Below are 26,511 nucleotides of genomic sequence, written 5' to 3'. Positions count from 1 at the left end.
TCACATTTGTAGACTTAATGTAACCTGTGCATGTGCCAGAATTTGATAAAAAACCGTACCCAAATTGAACCATGAGTGTCGTCGGGGGGTTGGTTAGTCATGGAGTTAATAAGCACCAGGACTAACAAATCCTTATAGACGATTAATGGCGAGGTGGTCACAGTACTGTGTATGTTTGGGGGTGATTCTGGGCATCATGTCATAGATACGAATCCTGGTCAGGTCATTTAGAGTTCTTAGTGATCTATGGGTTGCGTATTCTTGTAACCTTTCTCATATACATATTAAAATATATATTAATATATATATACTGTATATATATATATATATACACACATATACACACACACACACACACACATACTGTATGTCCTGCTGTTTCAATGCAGGCTGTGTGGGATGTGTTATGGGATGGAAAAAACTACATTTTGTTGCTGAGAGGGTGTTAACGGTTTACACATATTCAGCTAAATACATAATTTCACATATACTGTATATGAATAATAACAGATACTGTAACCCTAATTTTTAAAGGACAATTAAATGACTTCAAAAAATTTGAAACATTTCAGCAATAAAAACTTGTTGTACACAAGAGAAGATTTTATATACTGTAATGTACAGTATATGGATAAGATATGAAACAATTAAGCAACAGATGAGCATAATATACAGATGCAAGCATTATACATAATAATGAATAATGTTAGTACTGTTGGATGAACTGAGTATGACCAAGGAGGCAGAAGAGAAGACGGCACTAACCTGGTCTTTACGAGGGTTCACTGGAGCATTGTAGGAGCGACAGAGGGTGTTGAGGGAGACATTCTTCACCTTGTATACCGGCTTCCCAGTCTCCTGCTGCTGCAATACAGCATGGGCCGCCTGCAACATACACTCTTCTTTACCACTACAGTATTTAAATCACCACCAAAACATTAATATATAGTAAACAAGTATTTATCAAAAGTAAACAAAATATATCCTACTCGAATAAAATCTCCTACGAGGTAATAGTATGACTAATGATTGACATAATACTCCAGCACACTTTACCTTAAATGCTGCAATCTGCCAACGATGTTGAATGGCTTGCCCTACAGATCAGGAGATCTGTACCCCAGTTGAATCCCCAAGACACTCTAACTTTAATATTTTCTTAAACTCTTACCAGTGGGAACAGGTTCCACCTACTTAGTTCCTAGGCCCAATTAACCGCGCCTTTCCAAGACTGTAGCCAATGGATTTAAAGAAAACTGGGTACTCTGGAAGCCTGGCCAATGGAATTGTCAGGCCCTACCCTGGGGGACTCCTCCTCTAGACCTCCCTGATTTTCAACCAATCAGATCCAGGCTTGACCATAAGGGGTCAATTCCCCTTGACAGAGTACTCACCTGTTCCCACGCTCAAATGCTCGGAATTGGCGCCAGAGGTCCCAGACCCTGGCTGACTCCGAGTTTATGGCACCTAGGGAACCCCACAATGCCTTACTGGTTACAGAGAGGACCGAGAAGGAGAGGAAATGGTTGGGACGGATGGATTGGGAGGGATTAGGAATAGGATTGAGGGAGGGATTAGGGAATAGGATTGGAGGGAGTGATTAGGGAATAGGAGAGGTTATCTTGAGGTTATCTTGAGATGATTTCGGGGCTTTTTCAGTGTCCCCGCGGCCCGGTCCTCGACCCGGCCTCCACCCCCAGGAAGCAGCCCGTGACAGCTGACTAACTCCCAGGTACCTATTTACTGCTAGGTAACAGAGGCATTCAGGGTGAAAGAAACTTTGCCCATTTGTTTCTGCCTCGTGCGGGAATCGAACCCGCGCCACAGAATTACGAGTCCTGCGCGCTATCCACCAGGCTACGAGGCCCCCTCGTAGATTGGAAGAGGATTGGATTGGGGTGGTCTCCCAGGAAGGACACCTGACCCCAAAAGTTTTATGGCAAGGGAATGGCTGGACAACAGGCAGGGGAAAAGGGAAGGGGAATGAGACAACAGGAAAGGGGCCAATGAACAAGGAGAAGAGAAAAGGGAGAAGGAGGGAGAGGAGAAAAGGGAGAAGGGAGAGGGGAGAAGCCATGGTTTGTACAGATCATTACAATCCTCTTCACAATTTTCGCATCATCAGCAAGCATTGAAAGGATTGAGTGTGTACTCACCTATTTGTGCCTGCAGGATAGAGAATTGACTCTTGGATCCCGCCTTTCTAGCCATCGGTTGTTTATAGCAATGACTCCTGTCCCATTTCCCTATCATATCTAGTTTTAAAATTATGAATAGAGTTGGCTTCCACAACCTGCTCTTTAAGTTCATTCCATTTTCCCACTACTCTCGCACTAAAAGAAAAAATCCTACATCCCTGTAACACATATGAGTTTCCAGCTTCCACCCATGTCCCCTTGTTCTGTTTGTATTCAGTGTGAACATTTCGTTTATTTCCACTCTGTCAATCCCCTGAGTATTTTATATGTTTCTATCATATATCTCTTCTCCCTTCTTTTGTTTAGTGTCGTCAGGTTCAGTTCCCTCAGGCGCTCTTCATACCCCATCCCTCTGTGTGTGTATACTCACCTAATTGTGCTTGCGGGGGTTGAGCTTTGGCTCTTTGGTCAAAGAGTGTGTGAGTGTGTGTGTGTGTGTGTGTGTGTGTGTGTGTGTGTGTGTGTGTGTGTGTGTGTGTGTGTGTGTGTGTGTGTGTGTGTGTGTGTGTGTGTGTAATTACCTAAGTGTAGTTACAGGATGAGAGCTACGCTCGTGTCCCGTCTTCCCAGTACTCTTTGTCATATAACACTTTGAATATGACAAAGAGTGCTGGGAAGACGAGACACCACGAGCGTAGCTCTCATCCTGTAACTACACTTAGGTAATTTTACACACACACACACACACACACACACACACACACACACACACACACACACACACACACACACACACACACACACACACACACACACACACTCTTTGACCAAAGAGCCACAGCTGTGTGTGTGTGTGTGTGTGTGTGTGTGTGTGTGTGTGTGTGTGTGTGTGTGTGTAATTACCTAAGTGTAATTACCTAAGTGTAGTTACAGGATGAGAGCTACGCTCGTGGTGTCCCGTCTTCCCAGTACTCTTTGTCATATAACGCTTTGAAACTACTGACGGTCTTGGCCTCCACCACCTTCTCACTTAACTTGTTCCAACCGTCTACCACTCTATTTGCGAAGGTGAATTTTCTTATATTTCTTCGGCATCTGTGTTTAGCTAGTTTAAATCTATGACCTCTTGTTCTTGAAGTGCCAGGTCTCAGGAAATCTTCCCTGTCGATTTTATCAATTCCTGTTACTATTTTGTATGTAGTGATCATATCACCTCTTTTTCTTCTGTCTTCTAGTTTTGGCATGTTTAATGCTTCCAACCTCTCCTCGTAGCTCTTGCCCTTCAGTTCTGGGAGCCACTTCGTAGCATGTCTTTGCACCTTTTCCAGTTTGTTGATGTGCTTCTTAAGATATGGGCACCACACAACAACTGCATATTCTAGCTTTGGCCTAACAAAAGTCATGAACAATTTCTTTAGTATATCGCCATCCATGTATTTAAATGCAATTCTGAAGTTAGAAAGCATCGCATAGGCTCCTTGCACAATATTCTTTATGTGGTCCTCAGGTGATAGTTTTCTATCTAGAACCACCCCTAGATCTCTTTCTTTATCAGAATTCTTTAAAGATTTATCACATAATATATAGGTTGTATGGGGTCTATGTTCTCCTATTCCACATTCCATAACATGACATTTATTAACATTAAATTCCATTTGCCAGGTGGTGTGTGTGTGTGTGTGTGTGTGTGTGTGTGTGTGTGTGTGTGTGTGTGTGTGTGTGTGTGTGTGTGTGTGTGTGTGTGTGTGTGTGTGTGTGTGTACTCACCTAGTTGTGTTTGCGGGGGTTGAGCTCTGGCTCTTTGGTCCCGCCTCTCAACTGTCAATCAACAGGTGTACAGTTTCCTGAGCCTATTGGGCTCTATCATATCTACACTTGAAACTGTGTATGGAGTCAGCCTCCTCCACATCACTTCCTAATGCATTCCATTTGTCAACCACTCTGACACTAAAAAAGTTCTTTCTAATATCTCTGTGGCTCATTTGGGCACTCAGTTTCCACCTGTGTCCCTTTGTGCGTGTTCCCCTTGTGTTAAATAGACTGTCTTTATCTACCCTATCAATTCCCTTCAGAATCTTGAATGTGGTGATCATGTCCCCCCTAACTCTTCTGTCTTCCAGCGAAGTGAGGTTTAATTCCCGTAGTCTCTCCTCGTAGCTCATACCTCTCAGCTCGGGTACTAGTCTGGTGGCAAACCTTTGAACCTTTTCCAGTTTAGTCTTATCCTTGACTAGATATGGACTCCATGCTGGGGCTGCATACTCCAGGATTGGCCTGACATATGTGGTATACAAAGTTCTGAATGATTCTTTACACAAGTTTCTGAATGCCGTTCGTATGTTGGCCAGCCTGGCATATGCCGCTGATGTTATCCGCTTGATATGTGCTGCAGGAGACAGGTCTGGCGTGATATCAACCCCCAAGTCTTTGTGTGTGTGTGTGTGTGTATACTTACCTAATTGTACTTTCAATCGCCTAATGTACAGGTTCCTGAGCCTATTGGGCTCTATCATATCTATACTTGAAGCTGTGTATGGAGTCAGCCTCCACCAGATCACTTCCTAATGCATTTCACTTGTTAACTACTCTGACACTGAAAAAATGTTCTTTCTAACATCCCTGTGGCTCATTTGGGTACTCAGTTTCCAACTGTCCCCTTGTTCGCATACCACCTGTGTTAAAAAGTTTATCCTTATCTACCTTGTCAATTCCTCTGAGAATTTTGTAGCTAGTGATCATGTCTCCTCTTACTCTTCTGTCTTCCAGTGTCGTGACGTGCATTTCACGCAGCCTTTCCTCGTAACTCATGCCTCTTAGTTCTGGGACTAGCCTAGTGGCATACCTCTGAACTTTTTCAAGCTTCGCCTTGCGCTTGACTAGGTACAGGCTCCATGCTGGGGCCGCATACTCCAGGATTGGTCTTACATATGCCATATACAAGGTTCTGAATGATTCCTTACACAAGTTCCTGAAGGCTGTTCTGATGTTAGCCAGCTTCGCGTATGCCGCAGATGTAGTTCTTTATATGTGGGCTTCAGGAGACAGGTTTGGTATGATATCAACTCCTAGATCTTTCTCTCTGTCCGTTTCATGAAGTACTTCATTTCCCATTCGGTATTCTGTGTCTGGCCTCCTGTTTCCACCGCCTAGTTTCATGACCTTGCATTTACTCGGGTTGAACTTTAGTAGCCATTTGTTGGACCATTCATTCAGTCTGTCTAGGTGTTCTTGTAGCCTCCTACTATCATCACCTGTTTTAATCCTCCTCATAATTTTTGCATCATCAGCAAACAATGAGAGGAACGATTCTATACCCTCTGGGAGATCATTTACAAATATCAGAAACAGTATAGGTCCAAGGACTGAACCCTGCGGGACTCCACTTGTAACGTCTCGCCAATCTGAGGCCTCACCTCTCACAATGACTCGCTGTCTTCTGTTGCTTAGGTACTCCCTTATCCAATGGAGTACCTTCCCTTTCACTCTTGCCTGCATCTCCAACTTTTTCACTAGCCTCTTGTGTGGTACTGTGTCAAAGGCTTTCTGGCAATCCAAAGATATGCAGTCTGTGCACTCCTCTCTTTCTTGCCTGATTTTTGTTGCCTGGTCATAGAATTCAATTAATCCTGTGAGGTAGAGCTTGCCATCCTTGAACCCATGTTCATGTTGTGTCATAAAGTTCTATCGCTCCAGATGTTCCACTAGCTTTTTTCGCACAATCTTCTCCATCAGCTTGCATGGAGCCGATCGGTCGAGCGGACAGCACGCTGGACTGTGATCCCGTGGTCCCGGGTTCGATCCCGGGCGTCGGCGAGAAACAATGGGCAGAGTTTCTTTCACCCTATGCCCCTGTTACCTAGCAGTAAATAGGTACCTGGGTGTTAGTCAGCTGTCACGGGCTGCTTCCTGGGGGTGGAAGCCTGGTCGAGGACCGGGTTGCCGGGACACTAAAGCCCCAAAATCATCTCAAGATAACAAGATTTAATGGTATGCAAGTTAGGGACACTGGCCAGTGTTCAGTGCTTCCTGTCTATCCCCCTTTTTGTATATCGGGACTACATTAACAGTCTTCCAAATTTTTGGCAATTCCCCTGTTACCAGTGATTTATTATACACTATGGAGAGTGGCAGGCACAGTGCTTCTGCTCCTTTCTTTAGTAGCCATGGGGAGATTCCATCCGGGCCTATAGCCTTTGTCACATCCAACTCTAGCAAGAACTTCCTTACATCCCCGCTGGTAATCTCAAACTCTTCTAATGGTTCCTGGTTTTCTGTTCCCTCTCTTATCTTTGGAACTTCCCCTTGCTCTAATGTGAAGACCTCCTGGAATGTCTTATTCAGTTCCTCACACACTTCCTTGTCGTTTGTAGTGAATTCTTCTGCCCTTATCCTTAATTTTATTACCTGTCCTTTACTGTTGTTTTTCTCCTGATGTGGCTGTGCAGCAATTTAGGCTGAGTCTTTGCCTTGCTTGCGATGTCATTTTCGTATTGCCTTTCTGCCTCTCTTCTCAACCTGACATTCATTCCTGGCACTCTGGTATCTTTCTCTGCTCTCGAGTGTCCTGTTATTTCTATAGTTTCTCCACGCTCTTTCACTTTGCCGCTTAACTAGCTGACATCTCTAGTTAAACCATGGGTTTCTCATCTGCATTTCGTTCTTTTCTTTTTGGACCGGGACAAACTTGTCTGCTGCCTCCTTACACTTCTGTGTGATGAAGTCCATCATGTCTTCTGCATGATGTAGTCCATGTACCCTCACCTCCATGCGGTTCCTTGTTCTCCCAGTCTATCCGTCCATGATTGAAGTTCCGCATGATGAGCAGATGAGATCTATTTCTACAAGCAGCAGAGGGTGCCCTCTCAATTATAGTGTTAACTGCCATGTTGTTGTTGTCATATTCTTGCCTGGGTCTTCTGTCATTTGGTGGAGGGTTATCATATTTATCATATTTACGTATATCACTGCTACTACTACTTTTGGTCCTCCCATTGTCATGGTGCCTGTTATGTAGTCACTGAATCCCTCTTAGCCAGGGATAGCCATCTCCTTGAAACTCTCATTAGTAGGGCCACTCTGCCTCCTCCCCTACCTTCCCTCTCTTTCCTTACAACTGTGTAGTCCTGGGGAAACACCGCATTCGTTATGAATGCTGAGAGTTTTGTTTCTGTGAGTTCGATTATATCTGGGTTCACTTCTTGTGCTCTTTCCCTAAGTTCACTTGCCTTGCTTGTAATCCCATCTATGTTCAAGTACATCACCCTGAAACTGACTCTCTTCTGTCCTTCCTCAGTTTCTGTTGACTCCCATGAAGCAGGGAAACTGGGAGGGTTCGGGATTGGAGGGCCTAAGGAGGGGGACGTCCTTAGGTAAGAGAGAGCTGAGGGGGGTGAGGAAGAAGGGAGGGCATAGGGGAGTGGGGGAGAAGGGCGGGCTTAGGGGGTGGGGGAGAATGGAGGGGGGTGGAAGGGGAGAGCTGAGGGGGTGAGGAAGGAGAGCTTAGGGGAGTGGGGGAGAAGGGCGGGCTTAGGGGGGTGGGGGAGAACAGAGGGCTTGGGGGTGGGGGAGATGGGAGGGCATGGGGGGGAGAAGGGAGGGGTTGGGGGAGAAGGGAGGTCCTGGGGAGGGGGGGTGTGAGTGGGGGGAGGATGCCCTAGGTCGGCACTTAATGGGGGGCTGGCAGGGGTTGGGGCAGGAAGGCTGTCTATTGGGCAGAAGGCTGGGGGTGGTGCTCCTCTCCCTGTGGCTGTTGACCTTCTTGTGGAGGGTTCCCCACTCCCCTCTGGGATTGTAGGGTTTGGGGTTGTGGTTCCCTGACTCCTTTCTTTCTCCCTGCGCTCCTTCCTCGCATCTGCTGCCCTCATTCTCTTGTCCCTTGTCATATCCCTCTGCAGGAATACTTTTCTGAACTTTGGTACAGTTGCTAGTCCACTTTTCTTTGCTAACAAGTCCTCTTTCGTGTTTGTGCTCATGAATACCACCTTTATCAGTCGGTCTTTGTCCTTGCTGTACTTTCATAACCTGAAAACCTTTTCAATATTCTGGTCAGCCCTCTCAATCCTTATGTCTTTAAGGATCTCAGTAACTGCATTTTTGTCCTTGTCACTCCTCTCTGATGGGCTGGTCCCTGTTTGCTCCTTAACGCCTGCTACTACTACTGCTCTTTTTCTCTCTATCAGCCGGTTAGTACATCTAGCTGCTTCCTGAGAAGAGGCCACTTCCATGGCAACTTTCCTTACTGCAGACCTAGGTTTAGGGCTCTTTTTAAACAATTCTGCAAATGAAGGGTTGTATTGTAGAAGTCCCCTCTACAAGAACATTACCGCCTCCCTGAGCGGTGGTTTGTGTCTGGTATTGAGTAGGATTCTCTCTCAGGCTTTTTATTTCCTTCTTTGCTGCCTTCAGCTCATCCTGCAGGTTGGTTACTGTCTCCCTCATTACCCTCATTCCTCCACTGAATTCTGTCCTTATTTGTTAGATTAAATCCTTAATTCAGGCTTCCTGTCCCTCCCTTTCCTCTGAGATTGTTCCTGTCATGTTTGTCCTCCTGCATTTGTTTTCCCGAGTTGGCCTATCTGCCATGTTTTTTTCCCTATGAGAGAGAGAGAGAGAGAGAGAGAGAGAGAGAGAGAGAGAGAGAGAGAGAGAGAGAGAGAGAGAGAGAGAGAGAGAGAGAGAGAGAGAGAGAGAGAGAGACATACACACACACACACACACACATTGTGTGTGTGTGTGTGTGTGTGTGTGTGTGTGTGTGTGTGTGTGTGTGTGTGTGTGTGTGTGTGTTAAAAATATATGTAGTAGTTATGACAGAGGAAAATAGGTCAGGAGTCGGTACATAAGCAACCGATGGTTAGAAAGGCGGGGTCCAAGAACTAACAGAGCTTGCGTAAGTGTTTCGTGAATGTGGCCCCAGGTCTGCCACAAGTTACGAGGACCTGGGGCGAGGAGCCCTCCAGGGTACTGCCGCCCTCCTGGGCACACGCGTCTGGCTACACTCAAGTTAACCAAACTTAAACTTTTCATAGTCTCGTAAACTGAGAACACTGTCTCTTCATCGCTCAAACCATCATTTTGGACTCTTTCCAGCAACAACAAGTCACTTACTTCAGGAGTTTACTCAGCAGTTGCAACAAACGTTATAAAGATTAGAATGAAAGAGTGAATTAATTGGCAAATGTCTCCATGGACTATGAAGGTTATTCATGTGAGATGGAAATAAGAAGACCTAATTGGTATACATTGTATCCGGGGTACCTAATGTGTATCCACTGTACCCAGGGTACCTAATGTGTATCCAGTGTATCCGGGGTACATAATGTATATCCGGAGTACCTAATGTGTATCCGGAGTACCTAATGTGTATCCACTGTATCCAGGGTACCTAATGTGTATCCAGTGTATCCGGGGTACCTAATGTGTATCCGGAGTACCTAATGTGTATCCACTGTATCCAGGGTACCTAATGTGTATCCAGTGTATCCGGGGTACCTAATGTGTATCCGGAGTACCTAATGTGTATCCGGAGTACCTAATGTGTATCCGGAGTACCTAATGTGTATCCACTGTATCCGGGGTACCTAATGTGTATCCACTGTATCCGGGGTACCTACTGTGTATCCATTGTATCTGGAGTACCTAATGTGTATCCACTGTATCCAGGGTACCTTATGTGTATCCAGTGTATCCTGGGTACCTAATTTGTATCTACTGTATCCGGAGTACCTAATGTGTATCCACTGTATCCGGGGTACCTAATTTGTATACATTGTATCCGGGGTACCTAAAGTGTATTCGGGGTACCTAATGCGTATTCGGGGTACCTAATGTGTATCTATAGTGACGGTGGAGAGGCAGTACTCACCTGGGTGTCGAAGACATTGTTGAGCGTCACGCCGAACTGGTGGTAGAGGGCGCCAGCGTCGCCCCGGCAGTCATGCGCCACCTGCGGCAACCAAAGCAACTTGGTCAGTCACATCCCAAGACAACACACTACATGGTCTTACCATATTCCCGCCATCCTGGAGCTCTGCCTTAGCTCTGAGGAAGACAGAGACGTAGGGTAGGAAGGGAAGGAGGTAAGGAGAGGCCATTACCCTTGAAGGAGGGTGGGCGGGTGGCGGGAATAACAATGTTCCCGCCCCGCGCACCATTCACTCGCGCCAAATAATGGATATGTTTCCATACATTCATGTGAAATCGACACTAAATAATGTATACGTGCGCGGATTTTTATGTGTAATGGCATAGGTAAACAAATGATGTGGATATATATATCAATATGTAGTGTTAATGTAATCAATATATAGTTTTAATGTACTCTAAAACAATACTATAAAATATTGTTAAAACATGTATAAATGTACAGACATGTATAATATAGGTATGCGCGGTGTATATATATATATATATATATATATATATATATATATATATATATATATATATATATATATATATATATATATATATATATATATATATATATATATATATATATATATATATATATATATATATATGTCGTACCTAGTAGCCATAACGTACTTCTCAGCCTACTATGCAAGGCCCGATTTGCCTAATAAGCCAAGTTTTCCTGAATTAATATATTTACTATAATTTTTTTCTTATGAAATGATAAAGCTACCCTTTTCACTATGTATGAGGTCAATTTTTTTTATTGGAGTTAAAATTAACGTAGATATATGACCGAACCTAACCAACCCTACCTAACCTAACCTAACCTATATATACAGGTAAGGTTAGGTTAGGTAGCCAAAAAAAGCTAGGTTAGGTTAGGTTAGGTAGGTTAGGTAGACGAAAAAACATTAATTCATGAAAACTTGGCTTATTAGGCAAATCGGGCCTTGCATAGTAGGCTGAGAAGTGAGTTCTGGCTACTAGGTACGACATATATATATATATATATATATATATATATATATATATATTTATTTATATATATGATAGGATAACCGGCGATGCCTGGGTCGGTCCGGGGAACCCAAAGGAGTTTGTTTTCTGTCTCTCTCTACGCTATAATATCAACACGTGTCTTATAATTAATAAAATATACACATAATCAAATAGTTTCACCTTGGTTTAAGGAAGAGAAGGGGCCTGGAAGATGGTAGAGGCTCGATTTTACATGCTTTCACACTTTACGGTCATAGTATGATAAATTAAATATTAGTTCATTTTTCCTGATACGAGTTCATGTATGAAAATACTATAATAACAATTATATATTTATTTTTCAAAGTATTTAGGGAACTGAGCGCCGGTGCCCCTGCTAAAATCTGTTGTTCCTGACCTGGCCATGTTGAGCATACACCTCACAGGAATCAGGGTGCAAAGTTTGTTGAGACTATTCCCAAGCGTCTGGCCTCCCACCTCGGACAGATCAATATATAAATATAGATGTGTGTACCTAAGTACTGCCCGGCCACAGGGAAACTGTTAACTCCAATAAGTGCTGGGAAATAGACCACTGCCACAACTGTGTTCTTATTGGACTGGTGACGTTGGGTCTATTGGAAGTGTCAGCAGCTTGTTCAGGTATCTGGGTGACAGGCTGGTGAATCATCAAAACAACAAGAGACTACAGCAGTTACTCTCCTTTTCCAGCGCGACAATGAGGCGATCCAGAGGGTAAATTTCCACTGCATCCTCTATTGCTTCCCAGCGTCCATGGAATATGAACCGGATCAACCGTGGACATCTTCATGAGGAAACTAGATTTTTTCCTCCAAGGAGTGCCGGACCAACCGGGCTGTGGTTGGTATGTGGGCCTGGGGGCCGCTCCAAGCAACAGACTGGTGGACCAAACTCTCACAAGTCAAGCCTGGCCTCGGGCCGGGCTTGGGGAGTAGAAGAACTCCCAGAACCCCATCAACCAGGTAACAACTCTACAGCGTCTAAAATTACAACCGTGTAACTTTGTATAATAAAGCACAAATACAAAAGTGGGGGTTGTAGGAGACAAAATTCAAAGGGTTTAAAATGGATTCCTAGAATGTTCTATATTCTCTTCTCTGAGACTAAGGGTCATTTACACATATAACCAGAGGGTGTGCCTCAATATGGGCTGGTTGATAACGGACACTTAGTTAATGCGGGCCACAAACATCGCCTTAAATGCTCAATACGATACTATGGACGCAGTGGACAAGCCTGGGGGGGGGGGGGGGACATGTGTGGAGTGTGTGTCACAGCTACACCCCCCGGCCCCCCAGAAACACCCCCCTGGCCCCCCCCCAAGAAACAACCCCTCGCCCCCCCCCCTAGAAACACCCCCCCCCCCGGCCCCCCCTTCTAGAAACACCCCCCCCCCCCCGGCCCCACAGAAACACTTACCCCCCCCCCCACCTGACCGTATGGGAAACTTTAATAAAGTGTTTCCTGCAGAGTATGTCCATGTTCGAGCTATTAGCTCTTGGACCCCGCCTTTCTAACCGTCTCTTGTCGACTCTATTGACTCTTGACCTATTTCCTCTGTCATATCTACCAGATCTTGCTCACACACATCCCCAGGATGCTGCCCACATTAACTCGCAGGTATACTGGTACGTGAAAGAAGGCATTAGATGAAAAAGGCTGCCTAACTGTTTGCCTCGGCCGGGAATCGAACCCGGGTCCCGGTATTGTGAAACGCAAATGCTGACCACTTAACTCTGTGTATGAGTGTGTGTGCGTATATGTATGGGTGTGCACATATGAGAGTGTGGTGTGCGTGTGTGTGTGTGTGTGTGTGATTTCGCAAAAGCCTTTGACAAATGTGACCATGGTGTTATTGCACACAAAATGCGTTCAAAAGGAATTACCGGAAAAATAGGCAGATGGATTTACAATATTCTGACTAACAGAACCCAATGTGTAATAGTCAACAAAATAAAATCCGATCCATCAACCGTGGAGAGCTCAGTCTCCCAGGGTACTGTGCTTGCGCCAGTACTTTTTCTCATCCTCATATCTGACATAGACAAGGGCACAACCTACAGTACTGTATCATCATTTGCAGATGACACTAGGATTTTTATGAAAGTAGACAACATAGAGGACACGGCAAACCTCCAATCAGATGTCAATCAGGTCTTTCAATGGGCTACAGAAAATAATATGGTGTTTTATGAAGATAAGTTTCAGCTCATGCGCTACGGAAAAAATTAAAATATAAAAACGGAAACCACGTACAAAATACAATCAAATCATAACATAGAACGAAAAAGTAATGTAAAGGATTTGGATGTACTCATGTGGGAAGACCTTACATGTAAAGAACACAATAAAGAAGCCGTCACAATGTGAGTAATTGAAATTGAAATAAGTTTATTGAGGTAAAATACACACAAAGGGATGAGGTAGCTCAAGCTATTTTCACCCCGTTCAGTACATCGTGTTAATACATACATAGACACACATCACAAACAATAAACATATTACCAAACATTCTGAGAGATAAACACATACATTTCCTCAATGTGAGTAGGTATGTGCGTATTCACCTACATGTATATGTGGGGGGGGGGGGATGGCTACGACGCTATGGTCCCGTCTATCGACCCATAATTGACTCGTACGTATCTATCAGTACTTGCCTCTTACTGACTATTGGGAGTGAAGTGGAGTTCTTTATTCCCCGCCTACTGGTCTTGTATCCGTAGCGCTAAAATTTAAGTATTCTAAGAATTCTAACGTTCGAATTCTTTGTTCAAACTGTTCTTAAGTTTGTGGATGGACGTGGCTTCTGAAACTTCCTTTAGTCCATTCCACTTGTTGACCACTCATACAGGGTTCGAGTATTTCCTTTATTTCTTCTTATTTCTTATTTGCGTTTCCAGCTTCCACTTATGTCCTCTCGTCCTGCTTGCTCTCAGTTTAAAGAGGGTGTCCATGGGATTGAAATCTAGTAAGCATGTGTTTGGCCACTCCTGGAGTTTATCAAGGTCTCTGTGTGACTTTCTACAGTTCTCCTTGTCATGTATGTTCCTCATTAGCTTTGTATCGTCTGTAAATATTAAATTAACATGTACGAGGTGACTGCCAGAGCCCCGGGGACGTTGCCCCCAGGAACGATCACAAGGTCGATAATGAAGGTAGAGCCTGCTGGTCACATTCCTCCACCTCCACCACCTCTCTCACTCTCTGCCTCTCTCTCTCGTGTCTCTATTTCCAGGTACTTCCTTATCTAGAGTGTCTTCTCAGTTATACACTCTGTTATGAGGAACATAAATGCTGTTTGACAAGCTACGAAAACAGTCTACCCAGCCTTCCTTTTCCTATCGTATTTTACTAACCGTGTCACAGTAGTTGATCAAGTTTGTCAGGCATGACTCCCCCTGCTAAACTCATGCTGCCCTTTCATTAAAAACTTTCCAGCACTTTATTTGTAATATTTGTCAGTGGCTCATGTATGTTCTCATTTTGGAATATTAGGACTGTGTTCTTTCTTACATTGAGATAATCAAGATATATTGCTGTCATTCCAAGGATCAACGTCTCCACGGCCCGGTCTTTGAGGAGGCCTCTTGGTTGGTCGTCTGGTCAACCAGACTGTTGGATGTGGCTGCTCGCAGCCTGATGAATGAATCACGGTTTGGTTGATCAGGTATCTATTGGAGGATGTCGAGATACTCTTGAACACCGTGAGATCAGTTATGTCCCTTATGTGTGGTGTGAGCGTGTTGAACAGTCTCGGGCCTCTGATGCTGAGACAGTTCTCTCTCTCAGCGTACCTATTGCACCTCTGGTCACCTATTCCACCTCTGGTCTCATGTGGTGTTACTTCCGTGCGCAGATTTGGAACCAGTTCCTCTAATATTATTTAATATTCCTCCCTACTTTGCTAGTAATTCCTTTTGTGTGTATTTTGTGTGCAATAACACAATGGTTACACGTGTCGAAAGATTTTGCGAAATCTGTGTATATTATTAACACCGTTTTACTTGTCTTCCACGTCATCTCAGGCCAGGTCATAGTAGTCAAGTAAGTAAGTATTAAAATAAAGCGCCAAGCCGGGGAGGCTATGTAGCACCATCAAAGTCGCAGGATATTCAAGAGGCGCTAATATCACTAAGGATGCCAATACGAGCGGTCAAGCAAATGCGAGGCAGGAACGCCCTGTTTTGAACCCATGTTGACCAAGGGCCAGATTCACGAAGCAGTTACGCAAGCACTTACGAACCTGTACAAATTTTCTCAATCTTTGGCGGCTTTGTTTACAATTATTAAACCGTTAATGAGCTCCGAAGCACCAGGAGGCTGTTTATAACAATAACAACAGTTGATTGGGAAGTTTTCATGCTTGTAAACTGTTTAATAAATGTAACCAAAGCCGTCAAAGATTGAGGAAAGATGCACACGTTCGTAAGTGCTTGCCTAAGTGCCTTCGTGAATCTGGCCCGAGGGTTACGTAGACGCTGTGAGTCCATGTGTTTTGTGACCTTACTTCTTAGCAGTCTTTCAAAGATTTTTATGATGTTTGATTTTAGCGTCTATAATATTTTTAATCTGCTTTACTACCTCCTTTGTGATGTGGCGCGATATTCAGCTGTTTTAAGTATATCAGGGATAACACCAGTATCTTGGCTCTGTCTCCAAAAGATGATAGTGGTGTTTTGCAATTTTTTATAAATATTGAGTTCCAGGAGTCTGAGCCGGGTGCAGAGTGCATAGGCATGCTGTCTTGGCTACTTTAAAGTCACGAGGCCACCACCACGAGGCCACCACCACGAGGCCACCACCACGAGGCCACCACCACGAGGCCACAACCACGAGGCCACAACCACGAGGCCACCACCACGAGGCCACCACCACGAGGCCACCACCACGAGGCCACCACCACGAGGCCACCACCACGAGGCCACCACCACGAGGCCACCACCACGAGGCCACAACCACGAGGCCACCACCACGAGGCCACCACCACGAGGCCACCACCACATGGCTGTTCTCACCCGGGGACATGAGACACCCGTGGGAGTGCGTGTGTGGTGCCGACAGTGACTCTGGGACATTTTGACAGGTGGGTGAGGGTCCAGCTCCCTCGCCAGAAGGTAAACACGCAGGTGGGTGAGGGTCCAGCTCCCTCGCCAGAAGGTAAACACGCAGGTGGGTGAGGGTCCAGCTCCCTCGCCAGAAGGTAAACACGCAGGTGGGTGAGGGTCCAGCTCCCTCGCCAGAAGGTAAACACGCAGGTGGGTGAGGGTCCAGCTCCCTCGCCAGAAGGTAAACACGCAGGTGGGTGAGGGTCCAGCTCCCTCGCCAGAAGGTAAACACGCAGGTGGGTGAGGGTCCAGCTCCCTCGCCAGAAGGTAAACACGCAGGTGGGTGAGGGTCCAGCTGGTGAGTAGCTGGGTAAGGGGTAGGAGAGTATGGGGTGAGGAGCTGGGTAAGGGGTAGGAGAGTATGAGTGAGGAGCTGGGTAAGGGATAGGAGAGTATGGGGTGAGGAGCTGGGTAAGGGATAGGAGAGTATGGGGTGAGGAGCTGGGTAAGGGGTAGGAGAGTATGAGGTGAGGAGCTGGGTAAGGGGTAGGAGAGTATGGGGTGAGGAGCTGGGTAAGGGGTAGGAGAGTATGAGTGAGGAGCTGGGTAAGGGATAGGAGAGTATGGGGTGAGGAGCTGGGTAAGGGGTAGGAGAGTATGAGTGAGGAGCTGGGTAAGGGGTAGGAGAGTATGGGGTGAGGAGAGTATGGGGTGAGGAGCTGGGTAAGGGGTAGGAGAGTATGGGGTGAGGAGCTGGGTAAGGGGTAGGAGAGTATGGGGTGAGGAGCTGGGTAAGGTGTAGGAGAGTATGAGTGAGGAGCTGGGTAAGGGGTAGGAGAGTATGGGGTGAGGAGCTGGGTAAGGGGTAGGAGAGTATGGGGTGAGGAGCTGGGTAAGGGGTAGGAGAGTATGGGGCGAGGAGCTGGGTAAGGGGTAGGAGAGTATGAGTGAGGAGCTGGGTAAGGGGTAGGAGAGTATGGGGTGAGGAGCTGGGTAAGGTGTAGGAGAGTATGAGTGAGGAGCTGGGTAAGGTGTAGGAGAGTATGAGTGAGGAGCTGGGTAAGGGGTAGGAGAGTATGGGGCGAGGAGCTGGGTAAGGGGTAGGAGAGTATGGGGTGAGGAGCTGGGTAAGGGGTAGGAGAGTATGGGACGAGGAGCTGGGTAAGGGGTAGGAGAGTATGGGGCGAGGAGCTGGGTAAGGGGTAGGAGAGTATGGGGCGAGGAGCTGGGTAAGGAGTAGGAGAGTATGAGTGAGGAGCTGGGTAAGGGGTAGGAGAGTATGGGGTGAGGTGCTGGGTAAGGGGTAGGAGAGTATGAGTGAGGAGCTGGGTAAGGGGTAGGAGAGTATGGGGTGAGGAGCTGGGTAAGGGGTAGGAGAGTATGGGGTGAGGAGCTGGGTAAGGGGTAGGAGAGTATGGGGTGAGGAGCTGGGTAAGGGGTAGGAGAGTATGGGGTGAGGAGCTGGGTAAGGGGTAGGAGAGTATGGGGTGAGGAGCTGGGTAAGGGGTAGGAGAGTATGAGTGAGGAGCTGGGTAAGGGGTAGGAGAGTATGGGGTGAGGAGCTGGGTAAGGGGTAGGAGAGTATGAGTGAGGAGCTGGGTAAGGGGTAGGAGAGTATGGGGTGAGGAGCTGGGAGGAACAGTATGGGTGTGGCGCCAGGTGAGCCACCACCATGACGCCTTGACGCGGGAACCCAGGCAGGAAGTTACCTCCCCTTCCCACCTTCCCCCTCCCACCTACGGTGCCTCCCTATCTTCCCCTTTTCCCCCCGCCTGTCCCTCCTTTCCTTTCCACCACTACCCTCCCGCCTCCCTCTCTCTCCTGGAATTCCATATTGATGAACAATTGCATACAGTGTCCCCTGGCAGTGGAGTAGGTAGGGAGAGGCCGGCCAGATGTCGCTGCCATCTCCCGCGCTCAACACAGTGTTACTGGCCTGCGCACCTCTCAACAGTGTTACTGACCTGCGCACCTCTCCTCTACAGTGTTACTGACCTGCACACCTCTCCTCAACAGTGTTACTGACCTGCGCACCTCTCCTCAACAGTGTTACTGACCTGCGCACCTCTCCTCTACAGTGTTACTGACCTGCGCACCTCTCCTCTACAGTGTTACTGGCCTGCGCACCTCTCCTCTACAGTGTTACTGACCTGCGCACCTCTCCTCTACAGTGTTACTGACCTGCGCACCTCTCCTCTACAGTGTTACTGACCTGCGCACCTCTCCTCAACAGTGTTACTGACCTACGCACCTCTCCTCTACAGTGTTACTGACCTGCGCACCTCTCCTCAACAATGTTACTGACCTGCGCACCTCTCCTCTACAGTGTTACTGACCTGCGCACTTCTCCTCTACACTTTACACGACACAACAGGCTGCCTCATCACCTAGGAGAACTATAACCCATTTTAATGTTACAAGTCTTCATAGCAATAGTCTTCTTTGGAGCTGGTCGGACGAGCGGACAGCACGCTGGACTTGTGATCCTGTGGTCCTGGTTTCAATCCCGGGCGCCGGCGAGAAACAATGGGCAGAGTTTCTTTCACCCTATGCCCCTGTTACCTAGCAGTAAAATAGGTACCTGGGTGTTAGTCAGCTGTCACGGGCTTCTTCCTGGGGGTGGAGGCCTGGTCGAGGACCGGGCCGCGGGGACACTAAAGCCCCGAAATCATCTCAAGATAACCAGATAACCAGAAGCAGTGTGGAACTCCTCCCTGGATGGTAGGGAAGGTAAGTGTGTAAATTGTGGCCCCCTGCCCCCTTCCCCTGTGTGCCTTCCCTTCTCCAGCGCTCCCCTCCCACCACCCTTCCCCTCTGCCTCTCCCACCTGCCTGTCTTCCTTCCTATCCGTCAACTCATTAATGCCTCACCCTCCCTCACTCATAATTTTACACTGCATCTTCCCTCTTCCCTCCACTTCCATTCTCTCTATTCCTTTCCCTGTCAACCGCCCCCCCCCACACACCAACTAGCCGTCCGCCCCCGTCAATCAACCAACCGGCCGCCCCCATTAACGACCGACCGCCCCCGTCAATCAACCAACCGGCCGCCCCCATTAACGACCGACCGCCCCCGTCAATCAACCAACCGGCCGCCCCCATTAACGACCGGCCGCCCCCTTGCGTAACTTGCGTATGAAGTTAGAGCATACTTTAGGAGTTAAGAAGAAGTTAAGCATACTCTTCTATATTTACGGGCTCACTATAGCTTATGCTACATGGACATTTTGTTCTGAGTATGGATTTGGGATGGGACGGGGGAAAGGAATGGTGCCCAACCACTTGGTCTGGACGGTAGAGCAACTGTCTCGCTTCATGCAGGCCGGCTTTCAATCCCCGACCGTCCAAGTGGTTGGGCACCATTCCTTCCCCCCCCCCGTCCCATCCCAAATCCTTATCCTCACCCCTTCCCAGTGCTGTATAGTCGTAATGGTTTAGCGCTTTCTCCTGATAGTTCCCTTCGCCCGAGTACCTGAATCTAAAACAACAACAATCACCAGTATTCCCTATCAAATATCTACAGGTAGATATCTTATATAGATATCTTATATAGATATCTTATTATATAGATATAAATATGACACGTGTCTTTCAGTGAAGGTTCAAACACCCTTCGCGATAACTATTTAGCGAAGCCGTGAAACAACAGTATGAATCCCTAGTTAACAATGTGACGGGCACGAGGACAGTACAAGACCTCCTGAGACGGTGGTCGTGCTCTCAACCCACACAAACTCACATAGCAGACAGTAGCACATCTGGCACACATTCCGCTGGCACAAATAGTAAATACACACACACCCACACCCACACACACACACACACACCCACACACACACACACACACACACACGGGCCTCGTAGCCTGGTGGATAGCGCGCAGGACTCGTAATTCTGTGGCGCGGGTTCGATTCCCGCGCGAGGCAGAAACAAATGGGCAAAGTTTCTTTCACCCTGAATGCCCCTGTTACCTAGCAGTAAATAGGTACCTGGGAGTTAGTCAGCTGTCACGGGCTGCTTCCTGGGGTGTGTGTGTGTGGAGTGGGGGAAAAAAAAAGTAGTTAGTAAACAGTTGATTGACAGTTGAGAGGCGGGCCGAAAGAGCAAAGCTCAACCCCCGTAAAAACACAACTAGTAAACACATACACACACACACACACACACACACACACACACACACACACACACACACACACACACACACACACGTGGTGGAGGCCAAGACCGTCAGTAGTTTCAAAGCGTTATATGACAAAGAGTGCTGGGAAGACGGGACACCACGAGCGTAGCTCTCATCCTGTAACTACACTTAGGTAATTACACACACACACACACACCCACACACACACACACACACACACACACACGTGGCTCCACCTCACCAGGGAGGGAACACAGCAACAGTGATCAACGTCACACACCCGTCGCACTTACATCACACATATATATACCGAGTACAATTAGGTGGGTGAGTACATATCATTAAGGTGTATGAATGGTCCAGGACGGAGCGAAACGTCGTCGTCCCTTCACTTTCTAGGTGTGTGGTTTGGTCAACATACTTTCAGCCACGTTATTGTGACTCCTCGTCTGCACACATCATTAAGGTTTATACAGTGGTAAAAACACAACTTGCCACTTTATAGTAAGTAATGAGCTAAGCAACGCAGCTCAACACAGGGTTTAGTGCACGAAGATATTGTCTCATTTGATCACTGCCGCGAAATTAGACACATTAGAGATTGAAATAAGTTTATTGAGGTATAAATAGACACAAAGGGATGAGGTAGCTCAAGCTATTCTCACTCCGTTTATTGTAAAGCCTCAGTATAATATTATTACGCTTAGGAAGCATAACCAAGTAAACATTGCATCATCCAGGAAGATGATAGAGGTGATAATGAGAACCGTCACCACAAAGGATGCCGCACCACTCATGGTACTCTTCAAAGCTCTCGTGCTATCTCAAATAGAATATTATTCGGTTTACTTAACCCTTCAAGGTAGGACTGATATCCAAACTGAAACAACCTATACTACCCACACAGACTCCGTCTCAAAACTCTCAAGCTGTACTCCCTGAAAGGTAGACTCAAGATATCATAATATACATATGTAAGATACTCGAAGGTCACGTTCCGAACCTGTACAATAATATTACAACATACTCGAGAGAAAGATATGGACAGGAAGTGCAAAATTGAGGTCCACGACTCGAGGCTTCTACCAGCATACTAAATATATATACCGCCAAAACGGGTCCTTGACCCCGACTCTAAGAGATGCCATTAAGAACCTGTTTAGCCTAAGGGAAAGTCCCTGTAGTAGATAACTGTTAGTAAGGTGCGGGTGAAAGGGTCACCCTCTACACCTGAAGCACATTTATGCGAGAACATACAGTATAGAGAGAGACTCAGGAGAGACAGCGTGGGTGCTCCGGACACTTGGGCCATGTTGCAGGGCTTCACAACCCTTCCAGAAACATAACACCTTGCTCAATACTCGTCCTGTTAGACTAGAGCGGTAATTCACATAGCTAATGGGGGGCAGAACCCGGCCTGCGGCTCACAAAGACCCCCAGGGTAAGGCTGAAGAACTAATCCGCAAGTGGAGTGATGCAGCATCCTCCTCCTCCCTCCCTGCAGAAAGTAAGCAGGGAACAGCTCCTGCGACACAATGACACAAGAATTTGGATAACAGGAGCACTGTCTAGTGATGACGAGTATGGGGAACCGATCACAGCACATGAAGTAAAGGAGGCTATGAGACAGGGTAAAAGTACGCCACCTGGTGAAGATGGCGTCATCTACAACATACTCAATGCACTGTGTGAAGTGTCTGGGAATCCACTACTCCACCTGTTTAACAAGTCATTCCTAAGTGGAGTGTTGCCCACACGATGGAAACACGCAATAATTTGTCCCCATACCCAAGCCCAATGACCCTGGCAATTACAGACCTATCAGTCTCGTGTCATGCACTTGCAAAATGCTTGAAAGACTGTTGCCGACAGTCCTAAACCGACTGTTGCACAAAATAGGCAGGTTAGAGGAGGGGGTCAATGGATATTGTTAAAGGACGGAGCACAACAAATTATATAGTTAATTACTTGGCTAATGACACAGCTAAATACTAAGTATTTGTTGACATCAAAGGCATCTCATCCACCTGTCTTGGGAGTACTTATAGTAACGATGAGGACCATAGTACATATACCCACCTACAACTCAATTAGAAAGTAGAAATCGACACTATTGAGTTAGAGAAACCGGTAAACTATTTTCTACTACTATGTTGCAAAGACAAACTAGACTAACCTAACCTAACCTTCCTAGGCCTAATACACGATATATGAGGCCTAATATAGTACATATGTGTGTGCTATACTAGGCCTAGGGATACTTAAGTTTGTTTTTAGCTTCATTTTTTTCCGATTCTATAAAGTGAATAGTACAAAGTTACCACTATCTAGTTGCTTAGAACGGCAATCTTTGTACTATGGTGAACATAGTTACAAGAACTACTATCTAAAGAGGAGGATGGGTTATCAAAGGAGTCTTCGACAAAGCACAGGGGATTGCGATCCTGGACGAGCTTGCATGCATGGGTGTCAAGGGGGAGACTCATGAAATGGGTTGAAGACTACCTCACAGGAAGGAAAGCCAAGGTCTGCTTCAACGCAGCAGTCTCAAGAACAATGAATATGGAACTCGGGACCCCCCAAGGCGGAGTCTTAAGCCCTATACTATTTAACATACTTTTGAACGCCATTGTAAATATTGAATTTCCGGAAGGAACACAACAAGTGGGATATGCAGATGATGTGTTAATACAAGCTCCCACCTTGGGAAAAATTAAACAGTCCACTGAACTCCTCGGAAGGAAATGTATTGAGCTCTGTTTCACTCTCTCCACAACAAGACAAAAGCATACTCACATCACAAGCGGAGAGACAATGAAGAACTATAAATTAATGGTGTAACACTTGAATGGGTTGACCACTATCGGTACCTTTCTTCCCCTCTAACAAGGGGGAGGAAAGAGGAACTCAACCAACTCATAGGAACATGCAAAAGTTGACTCAGGGCACTGAAAGCCATGACCTGGAAAGGGCATGGAGCCTCTATTGCCGTCCGTAAAATAATGTACACAGTCTTATTCCCAAAACGATATGAAAAAAACTTGAAAGCATTCAAAATGAAGCCATGACAATCATTCTTGGAGTTCCAAGAACTACCAAAACATCAAATCTACGAGAGGAGTTGTCCCTCCCCAGTGTTAAAAGCAGAATTAAGGAACTGAATGTTACGTTTGCAATTAAGATAGCCAGAGATCCCCATTACAATAAAATTGCCAAGAAAAAACTGAGTTCTGTGTTACTTACAGAAGGAAACAGGAGAAGATAAAAATGGCATCACAGATCAGTCTGCTACCTGGAAGAACTTCACCTGCTTGAGCAAGCCCGTGAGCTCCTGCCTGTAGAGAGGTCACCTCCCTGGGAGGATGACCCATGCAAGATTATCATCAATGAGATGACAATGAAAAAGTTCAATATGATACCACAAGAAATGAGGCACAAGTATCATGAAGAAATTTATAAAGAAGCTGGAAATGAATTAGATCAAATCTACACTGATGGGTCATCTAATCCTGTCAGTGGCAGGGCTGGTGCAGCATACAGTGTTGATAGGAATAATGCCTTTCAACGCGGAAATGAAGAAAAAGCACGTATTGAGAACTATGCCTTTTCAACACAAGCGGAACTAACTGCCATTGTTATGGAGTTAAGATTCCTTGAACGAAACATTAACAGTGCAGTGATCTGCACTGATTCAAAAGCAGCGCTACAAAGCCTGTGTGCGCCAAAGGTTTAATAGAATTCTATGACCAGCGACAAAAATTAGGCAAGAAAGAGAAGGGTAGGTAAACTGCATTTTCTTGACTGTCAGAAAGCCTTTGACACAGAACCAAATAAAAGTCTGTTACAAAAGTCGGAGAAACAGACAAGAGTAAAAGGTAAGGTGCTCCAGTGGATAAGGGAGTATCTAAGCAACAGGAAACAGCGAGTAACTGTGAGGGGGAGACATCAAAGTGACGAGATGTCACCAGCGGAGTCTCACAGGGCTCTGTACTTGGACCCATCCTGTTTCTAATATACGTAAATGATCTTCCAGAGGGTATAGACTCATCCCTCTTAATGTTTGCTGATGATGCAAAAATTCTGAGAACAATCAAGACAGATGAAGACAGACAGAGACTACAGGACGACCTGGACAAACTCGAGGAATGGTCTAGAAAATGGCTATAAGAATAACTCAGGAAAGTGTAAAATAATGAAATTAGGCGAAGGGAGCAGGAGGCTGAACACAAGCTACTATCTGGGAGGTGAAATCCTGCAAGAGTCAAATAGAGAGAAAGATCTGGGGGTTGATATCACACCGAACCTGTCCCCAGAAGGCCCACATCAAAATGATATCATCAGCGGCATATGCTAGATTGGCCAACATAAAAACTGCCTTTAGAAACTTGTGTAAGGAATCGGTCAGGACCTTGTATACCACTTATGTGAGACCAATCCTCGAGTATGCAGCTCCAGCCTGGAGTCCATACCTAGTTAAACACAAGACAACGTTAGAGAAGATTCAGGGGTATGCCACCAGGCTAGTCCCACAACTGAGAGGTATGAGCTACGAGGAAACGGTACGGGAGCTAAACCTCACGTCCCTGAAAGACAGAAGAGTAAGGAGAGACATGATAACCACCTACAAAATTCTCAGGGGAATTGACAGGGTGGACAAAGACAAACTATTTAGCATGGGTGGAACATGCACTAGGGGACACAGGTGGAAACTTTGTACCCAAAGGAGCCGCAGAGCCATTAGAAAGATTTTTTTTAGTGTCAGAGTAGTTAACAGATGGAATGCATTAGGCAGTGATGTGGTGGAGGCTGACTCCATACACAGTTTCAAGTGTAGATATGATAGAGCCCAGTAGGCTCAGGAACCTGTACACCTGTTGATTGACGGTTGGGAGGCGGGACCAAAGGGTAATATTAGGCATCGGGGAAATTAATAAACAAGGAAAAAGACTCGCTATCACTTCAAGACGATCTAAATTAGGTTTATAAATGGTCAAAAGACTGACAGATGCAGTTTAATGCTGACAAATGTAAGGTTTTGAGGCTAGGTAATGATGATAGAGTTACAAGATACGAGCTGATGGGAGATTAACTCAAGATACAAGATGGGAGTTATGATTAGTAAGAATTTAAAACAAAAAATCAATACATAAATGTTCGTAGTAAGGCAAATAGGACACTGGGATTTATTAATCGAACCGTTAGTAACAAGACACCTGGTGTTGTTCTTCAGCTAAATCTTGCTCTGGTTAGGCCCCATTTAGATTATGCAGTTCAGTTTTGGTCGCCGTATTATAGAATGGATATAAAATCACTAGAACGCGTCCGGCATAGGATGACAAAGTTAATCTCCCAAATTAGAAACCTGTCATATGAAGAAAAATTGACAAAGCTTAAATTCTCTAGAAAGGTGAAGAGTTAAGGGTGACATGATAGAGGTGTACAAGTGGATGAATGGTCATAACAAAGGGGATATTAATAGGGTATTAAAAGTATCAACACAAGACAACACGAAACAATGGGTATAAATTGGATAAGTTTAGATTTAGGAAAGACCTGGATAAATACTGATTCGGTAACAGGGTTATTGATTAGTGAAAGCAGTTACCGCATAAGGTAATAGAAGAAGGATCCCTTGATTGTTTCAAGCATAGGTTAGACATATATATGAATGAGATTGGGTGGATATATATTGGAGCTGTTTCGTATGGGCCAATTGGCCTTCTGCAGTTACCTTTATTCTTATGTTCTTAAAGAGCCAGAGCTCAACCCCCACAAACACAACTCGGTGAATACACACACACAGACACTTTGAACTGAGAGGCCTCCCTGAGAAGAGACTAGGAGAGAAAAACTTGTCAACGCCGTAGAAAATATTTTCAGATGTCTGAAAATATTTTCAGATATCAATATTTTCAGATATTGACAGGAAAAGAAGGTAAAAAATTCAGATATTTTTGACCGGAAATCATATCCGGTCAGATTTCCTTGGCCGGATATGTCTCCGGTCAAGGAAACACCACGGACGAGGGAATACGATGAATCTGCCAAGACAAATGTGGTCCTGACTTAGACGGTGGCAGACACAAACACCACGACAGAGTCCCACAAGGAGCCACTGACCACACTGGTCTTCCAATACCTCGTCAACCTGAAAGCTAATGGCAAAATTTCATACCATACCATAACATACAATTAACATCACTAGAAAGAAGACGAGATATCAAATAATATACACCTGGAAGATACTG

General features: G+C 45.8%; 1 protein-coding gene across 1 annotated transcript in view; it reads right to left on the bottom strand.

The window, feature by feature from the left end:
• Positions 1 to 26,511, bottom strand: part of egl (Egl_like_exo domain-containing protein) — a 197,623-nt gene that overhangs the window by 27,824 nt on the left and 143,288 nt on the right. The window contains exons 3-4 of the mRNA XM_045747388.2: positions 10,003 to 10,083; positions 766 to 885 (exon numbers count right to left, since the gene is read on the bottom strand). Coding sequence (XP_045603344.1) covers positions 766 to 885; positions 10,003 to 10,083 — 201 coding nt within the window. The remainder of the gene's footprint in view (positions 1 to 765; positions 886 to 10,002; positions 10,084 to 26,511) is intronic.

This window comes from Procambarus clarkii, chromosome 7 (genome assembly GCF_040958095.1).
Source record: "Procambarus clarkii isolate CNS0578487 chromosome 7, FALCON_Pclarkii_2.0, whole genome shotgun sequence".
NCBI lineage: Eukaryota > Metazoa > Arthropoda > Malacostraca > Decapoda > Cambaridae > Procambarus > Procambarus clarkii.
This window is presented reverse-complemented; position numbering and strand designations above follow the sequence as displayed.